Source organism: Rosa rugosa, chromosome 5 (genome assembly GCF_958449725.1).
Source record: "Rosa rugosa chromosome 5, drRosRugo1.1, whole genome shotgun sequence".
NCBI classification, from domain to species: Eukaryota; Viridiplantae; Streptophyta; class Magnoliopsida; order Rosales; family Rosaceae; genus Rosa; species Rosa rugosa.
Genome location: NC_084824.1, coordinates 14,261,834 through 14,269,896, shown reverse-complemented (window position 1 = coordinate 14,269,896; position 8,063 = coordinate 14,261,834). Strand labels below are relative to the sequence as shown.

The following is an 8,063-nucleotide window of genomic DNA, read 5'->3' as shown; positions in this document are numbered from 1 at the left end:
ATAATAGGTCACATAGGATGATTATGGACTTGTTGTTTGATCCAACATGAGCCAATATGTTGGATCAAGGTCATGTTTGGGTGGTTGATTTTAATTACGCGTAACGATTACGAAAATTAAATAACTAAGCTAAGCTATTACACTTTGCACTTGAACTTCTTTCAAGGCTAGATGACTTCAAACTTCTTCTTTGGATCATCCTCATGTGCATCCATCTTCGATTACAAGAGTGGATAAGGGGCATACAAGCTCCCATTTAAATTTAATCAAACTTGAATAAATTAAATAAGCTACTTAGTTACACAACCAAATGAATTAATTAAATTAATTACATAACCCAAATGAATTAACTACTTTAATTACATAACCACATTCATTCAAAATGAATAGTCGGCCAATCACATGCTCAATTATATTAGGCCATAGTCCATAATCATCCTTTAATTAACCAAGATTAATAAGGTTAATTAAACAAGCATAATTAACTCAATCAAAATAAGTTAACTACTAAATTACTTTAATTTAATGCAAGTAAATTAGTTGAGTGATTTAAGGGATGATGTCTTACATCATGCATCAATAACTTTTGGTGAGTAATTTAGGGGATGATGTCTCACATCACTTTTGATGAGTGATTTAGGGAATGATGTTTTACATCATGCATCACCAACTTTTGGTGAGTGATTTAGGGGATGATGTTTTACATCATGATTCACCAACCTTTGGTGAGTGATTTAGGGAGACATGTCTTTTATCTCATTCCAACTTTTGGTGGGTAATTTAGAGAAACTAATAGTAAAGATGACTAACTCTACCAACTATTTGGTGAGGGAAACATGGAAATGATTTTATGTCATCATTAACTATTAGGTAAATTTCAATTCATTAATTTATGGATCAAAAAGTGAAAGCAAACACCATGAAAAATTAGCTAGTTCATAACTAGTTTAGACATGTTCCAAAACTGGAAATAAAATTCAAGTTTTGTGTCCTTCCATTGAACACTTGTTTACTTCATTTTTGAAGCCAAAAAATCATGCATACCCTAAAGCATATATAATCTAACATGTTTCTAAGATCAACACCTTAATTAAGAAACATATAGAACCCCTTAATACATATCTTATATGCATCAAAGTTTCATAAAACTTAAAACACTTCTTACATATAATTTCTAGAAACTTTTTCTTGCTATCATAAAATCTACCTTACATCACATGCTTCATAACTTTTATGATAATGCAAATTTTATGATCTAAATTACATATTACTCTAAGCTTAAGAAAATCACATCAACCAACATACTTAGCCATGTTTATAACATACCAAAATTAAGCTAATGGCTCTGATACCAATTGAAGGAATGGATGGATTTCAAAACTTTTTAATTAGTGCGGAATTAGTTTAACAATTAAACTACTAACTAAACATAAAATTCATTCCTTTAACCCATGATCTTGGCTTATTGTGATATGTATATAAACATAGCATGCATAGTAAGGAAGAACAAAGAGGTAGTTTATGTTCTACTCACCCTTGGAGCGTGATTTTAATCCGATCCAAGTGAACCACCAAAGTTCCTCTCCTTGATCTCTCCTTGTGTGTGTTTCCTCCACCTTGAAGCACCTTGAATTAAGAACTCCTTCTTGTGCTTGTAATATTCTCCTTGATGTAACAAGTAGAGCCACAAAAGGATATGGCCTCTAAGGATATCTTCACCAAGTGAATCAAGAGATGAAGAAAGATGAAAGAAAAGAAGAAATTATGCAAGTGTTCTTCTTTCCTTTAATTTTGTAATGGACCAAGGGAGAACTCTCTCTCTCTCTAATCTGAAAATAATAGTGTGGAGACACACTTATTATTATGTCCATGCTTTCACTTTTATATAATAGGAAATAAATCCAATTACTAAAAGAAAAATATTGACTTTCATAAAGCCAATATATTGGCTGGTCCATACATTCTATTGGGCACTAAAAATGTGTCTTGGGCTTTCATTTAAATCTCATTTAGTGAAGCCCAAGTCCACACCAAAAAACCCGACAATCGTTTAGGCCCAATAGGTTCGGTTTTACCCGAAACTCCTAATTATGTTCAAATAATAAATCTAATTAATTATTTGGTCATAACCAACTCTTGTTTAATCTTCTTCATATACAATCTCAAGGATCCACTTATATGGTGTGCGATCTCTTAGGTTCTAATTAACAAGGCAGTGAAGTTTATAGAAACCATTCTATTTTGTTTACGAATCAAAAACTCCATTTTTGATTCTCCCTTGTTATTAGGATTATAAATGTTTATTAATCCTCGGGGACTTCACAAGTCATGAGTGACGTCTTGCAACATATCATGACTACCCTAGTTAATGTAGAATGACAAAGAACCTATTCAATTGGAATTACAATACAATACGGTCCTTCTCTAACACTATGTTCTAAATCACATCATCGGGGTATGGAATTGATATGTCAATCCCCTAATGTGATTTTCATTCTTATGTGATTCTTAGAATGTGATTAGAAACTCCTTTTTAATCTCATTCAATGCTTTGGCCAAAGACTCATTGAATCACATCTTTGAACATACACCTTATTTACTTAAGGATAGAGATTCCTTATTGTACACTCACATGTCTCTATGACCGAATTGATTATACCAATGAATGCATCTATTATATCCATTAAGGGACACAATATTATTGCATCATCAAGAGATAATCCATTCACTCATAAGACAACTATGGTGTCTCAGGTCAAATGACTAATTTGTATTATTGCAATTTAGAGTTCAAGTTTGACATGTAAGTAAGACTCCATACAAGAACTCTAATGATCGCGTTCAGTGTACTCTTTAAGTTAAGAGCACCCACATACTTGTATTAGTGTCTCCACACAAATGACAAGAGACATATCATCCTCCATATTGAGCATACATAGTATGTGCTAGTCTTTCCGGATTATCAATGTCCAAGTGATAATCCTATGACTAGGAACCTTTTAGGATAAGAGTGTGAAAGAGTAAAGGTCTCACACATCTAACTCTTTAGATTACTTTCTCTTTAACTCATATTCCTTAGACCTTGTTCAATCAAATATTAAATATAAGCAATGAACAATAAACTTGCCCTTTTGATTAATAATAATTACAATAATAATTACATCAAATGATTGTTTTAGGACACAATTCCTTCACAAAGGCCTACGATGAACCTTGGTATAAGTTTTTCACCAGAAGATTAATATTTGCAATAGTCATGCATTACATTTTACATCAATCTGCCTTGACATTGATAACTACTGGATCAATATCCTTTACCTTAAACCTGATCTTACAGGCGAGGCCTAGCGTATGAAAAACTTTGTAAGATAAACTATACGGAACCACAAGTATGCACAATCACAAAAGATGCTCGTACTTGAGTTCAGAGTTTACGCCTTACTGGAGAGCCAATAGAGCTTCATCCTCTTCATCCATCTGGGGTTTCCTTTTCCTAAATTTTAGGGTGGCAGGTCGGGTCATGAATCTCCATAAGCGACAAATGGGGTCCTGAAGACCTTCCATCTCATAGTGTCCGAATCGCCAATCTCTTTCAACATAGGGTCTCTGTATAGGTTCATCAAGGCCTCCTGTTAAGAGAAAAAATATGTTGTCCATTCATCAATAGATATGAAAATTGAGAATACAAAAACAGAAACTAAAAAACTATGGGGAATAAAGAGTGAGCTTCTGCATGCATCACTGTAAATTTCAATGTTCTTGCAGTATCAAATGGTGCAAGGACTAAAGACCCTAACTTAGGAACTGAACCATCATTTCTAGGCGGCCACCACAAAGTTCTGTTAGAAACTATGGTAGCTTTTCACATCAGTGATAGACTGATAACCCTATTGGTAGAGGTTTACATATCAGTGATAGCATCTGTGGACCTGACCCCGTTGCATGGCCAAACCAGTTGCAGAACTTTCATGTAACCGACTTGCAATGTGTCACGGTTCACATTTACAGAAGGATACCAAAGATGTGTCTACTATTCAATGCGGAATTTTAGTTCGTGACAGGTTATATTGATGGATTGTTTGTACAAAATAATGCATCCTCCTCAATTTTAAGGTGGAAAAAGATAAGAACGGTTACTTAATTTAAAAGAATGCTGAGCTGCATGATTTACCTGCATACATCAAACCATCTTTATTAACAGCCCGATAAAAGGATCGCATTTTCTTTTCTCTAGCAGCTATTTGGAGTTGGTGCCATGCACGCGCCCGGTCATAACGTGTAATTTTACCTGTTGTCACCACCTGTAATGGAAACAAATGATGCAAGTTTTAATGGGGCACAATTAAGGCTCATTTTGGGGGTGGGTAGCGGAGCAGAAAGAAGTATCTGAGCAGTGAAGAAACTCGTTAACCTTAGTAAATAGATGGTATGAAGGACGTGGAACCCGGGCAAGATCTTTGGCCCGATCAACTGCTACCAGTCCAAACTTGGGACCATACCCATCTGCCCACTCCCAGTTATCAGAAATAGTCCAAAACAGGTAACCAAGCACACGGACACCCTATAAACCAACCATCATCACCAAATAAAGGAAAAATTAATTTGAAAAACAACTAAGAAGTGTGATGGGGATTACCATGATCTTGGCTGCATGAACAGCGAGCAAATGCTCTAGCAGGTAAGGCCGACGGATTACATCTGTCTCATCAGATACCCCATTTTCAGTAATTATGAAGGGTACATTTAGATGTTTATATCTGTCATTGAACTGAAGCAGCATGCGGTACAAGCCATCTGGGTATATCCCACGTCCGGATTCACTATATTCGTCAGTCTCTACTAGCTTCAGTCCAGCACCACACACCACTTCCTAATGGGCAGAATAATAAGGTCACAGTTGACTCATAGTGATCTGTATATTATACGTGAAACATGACAGTAGCATTTTACTCAGTTAGAGAGATGAGAAAACCTGTCCATAGTAGTTTATGCCAATAAAATCCAGCTTGTCAGAAATACTATCCACATATGGGAAGACAGTCATGGAGTTGGCCAGTGTAACAGCAGGAACATCAAAGAGACCATATGGCCGCATGAATGAGACATGGTGTGCCACTCCAACTAATGGCTTGGATGAGGTACTGATGAAGATAAGAAGGAACAAAGAATTCAGAAAAAATTCAATTTAACATTATATACATAACTTGTAACTTGTTTGTAACTACTTTGAGCAAGGGCAAGATGAACACCACCCACCCTCCCAAACCAACAAAAGCAATGGTAAGAATAAAAATTCACCTACATGTCCCACTTAGAAAAGAGTAAAGCATTATTGACATGAATTGTTGACTAGTCAGTTATGCAGGCAATAGACACATACACGTCAGATTATTCAAGCATTTCCTCTTTTAGAGAACTTATATGAGGCATAAAGACCTTTTTTCGTGGATATAGTCATAGGCCTTTAAGTGTGCAATGGCCATCCAATGCATGGCCTGTTTGAAAACACCAGTTGGTAGAGCAGAAGTCGCAACCTCCAGCATGTCAGGATGGCCACCAGGCCATGCACCCGCACAATAGGTAAGCATACAGAAGACATGAGGCTCATTGAATGGTACCCAATAGTCTATCATATCTGATACACAGTCAACAACAAGCCTGCAAAAAGGAGACAGGATTAATCAAAAAGTGAAAAGTCAGAAACAAGACTTAATATACATGATTACCACAAAACAAAATCAATCACTATTGAAGCCAGACAGCATTGGCAAGTAATGCAAAGTAATCAGAACTTAGAAGACTACTGATAACTACCACTAAATCAAAGATTCACCTTGTGAAATCCAAGAAATAATCAACTGTCTTTTCCACTTTCCACCCTCCATACTCCCCAGCCCATGGTGGCAATGAGTGATGGAAGAGGGTCAACATCACCTTCATTCCGTATGAGCGAACCCTGCCGATGATCCACTTGTATCGCTCCAATGCAGCATAGTTAACCTAAAGAAGAATATCATGCATCCAATTTCAGTCCAAATTTAATGGTGTCCACTTATAATGCATCGATGCTAACTTGAAAAGCACATTAATGCTATTGAACTCAGTTCATACAAGCTCCACAAATAGAGAAAGTAACTTTAAACATCAAATCCTTATGAAAAGGTTAGGCATGCATGCACCGTGAAGATTAAGTTAAATCCTGTATGAATCCAAATGTCTGCCTACCTAGATTTAATCAAATTGTATCATAATACACCAATTGCATGACAAGTACACACAATCAGAACAAGACTTACAGTTTTTGTAAGCCCATTGAGCGGCTCCTCTGGCATGACTCGTGACCAATCTATTCCCATTCGAAAGACACTGATGCCAGTATCTTTAGCCAGTTTTAGCTCTGTATCAGGATCGGACCAGAACTTTATCCTCTCCTCTCTGTGATCAATTCAAGAAGAATCCATTTGAGAAATAAGTTCATGCAATTTACTTAAAGTGCAAGTGATGGAGATAGAAAGCCAGGCTTACGGGTGCTCAACATTGTGCCATGCAGCTACATTATGATGGCATTCTTCATTTGGGACAGGTTTTTTTTTTTCTTCTTCTTCTTCTTCTTCTTTTCCTGTGTCCCCTTTAATATACTTTGCATACCCTCTAATCATGGCTTCCATAGCTATCTTAGGAGGCTTCTTTTTCTTAGAAATTCCCGATGGGGGAGCTGACTGAGACCCACCATCGCCAGTGGCGGAACCCATTATAGCATCAGCTGTCTGCCGATCACCTTGAGACTCTGATTTGTCACAAGGATTTTCTTGCGCAAACTGAAGCCAAGCATCATTTAGCCCATCTTCAACGTGTGCTGGAGCCGTCGCCAACCCAAAGAAGAACCCATCTTCCCCTTCTGCACATAATCACACATCACAACACTTCTATTATCAACTCACTAACAAATGCACACACACCAAGTGCTTCTGAGTTCTGATTTCTAAAACCACAATTTACAACACAAACCACTCTCATTATAATGACTCCAAACAGTTTTGTTATCTCATTCAAATTCAGGCTTTATGAAGCAAATTCCAAGCATTAACTGACCAAACCTGGCCTCTAAACCCCATTCCAAGCATTAAATTTGATCAAACTCGCTATTACGTAGTTAATTTCTAAATATATGGATGAATAAATACACATCACCAAAGTTATATTCCAATATCAAACAGTGATGGCATCATAAAAGCTAACATTATCCAAAAAAAAAAAAAAGAATCTCTAAGCCCAACTGTGTTAGTGATAATTCAGTATTATATTTATCTAAATCATTCGAAGCATGTTAACCATTTTTGTGAGAATATTGAACTTTAAGCTAACGACTTCAAGTGAGTAATAAGAAATTTCAGAGTGAAATAGCAGTACCGTTGAGATTGAAGTCGGCGAGAGGGTCGGAGGACTCGTCGATCGGGGAGCGGAACGGCCGGAGATTCTTCTTCCGGTAGCGTGAGAAAGAGAAGACATTGGCAGCGACGGTGAGGGTGGCCAATAATCCGGCGAGCTTCGTTGCCGTGACGAAGAGAGGTACTACCGCCATTTCTGATTGAAAATAAGTAACGAGACGAGTGGGCGCTAGTTAAGGGCCCTTCGTGGCCATAGAAGATGTCCACGTGGCACTGACAGACGTTTGCTGTGGCGTAACGGAATGTGTGTGATGGACCGGGCGATTGCAATCGCCAGCGCGTGGGCGAGTTTTGGTCAGAATCTCTCCAAGTGCTGTCAGGTTTTGAACCGCCTCGATTAGTCTGGATAGCTTAGAGCATGCTTCTTTATAATTTCTCTATTATAGAGAAACAAAAATTAAAATCTCTAAAAAAAATTCTTCTGCTCCAATTTCAACAGATTCTCTATTTTACAGATTCTATAATTCTTCTCTAAATCATTCTTTAAAATTTTACAGATTGCTGTAAATTTTCTCTCTTATTAATATATGGTCCTGTAATTAACAAAGCATCTCATGTTGCTCTAAGAGCATCGGTTAGGACAAATAAAAAGCAAACCCTAAACACTGCCTTTAA

At 37.0% G+C, this 8,063-nt stretch overlaps 1 protein-coding gene across 1 annotated transcript; it reads right to left on the bottom strand.

Annotated features, from left to right (window-relative positions):
- Positions 1-3,111: 3,111 nt before the first annotated feature.
- LOC133710187 (beta-glucosidase-like SFR2, chloroplastic) lies at positions 3,112-7,777 on the bottom strand. The gene is made up of 10 exons (XM_062136196.1): positions 7,411-7,777; positions 6,526-6,898; positions 6,297-6,435; positions 5,834-6,000; positions 5,437-5,658; positions 4,973-5,141; positions 4,637-4,870; positions 4,412-4,561; positions 4,172-4,301; positions 3,112-3,629 (listed from the first exon to the last, which is right to left on the bottom strand). Exons 1-10 carry the CDS (start codon positions 7,580-7,582, stop codon positions 3,439-3,441), a joined length of 1,947 nt encoding a protein of 648 aa, XP_061992180.1. The 5' UTR covers positions 7,583-7,777; the 3' UTR covers positions 3,112-3,438.
- Between the last annotated feature and the right edge of the window lie 286 nt (positions 7,778-8,063).

Coding starts and splice junctions, on each gene's coding strand:
- LOC133710187 (XM_062136196.1), bottom strand. CDS start 7,582: ATGGCGGTAGTACCTCTCTTCGTCACGGCAACGAAGCTCGCCGGATTA. Junction 6,436..6,525: donor TGGCACAATGTTGAGCACCC/GTAAGCCTGGCT, acceptor AATTGATCACAG/AGAGGAGAGGATAAAGTTCT. Junction 6,001..6,296: donor TCAATGGGCTTACAAAAACT/GTAAGTCTTGTT, acceptor ATTCTTCTTTAG/GTTAACTATGCTGCATTGGA.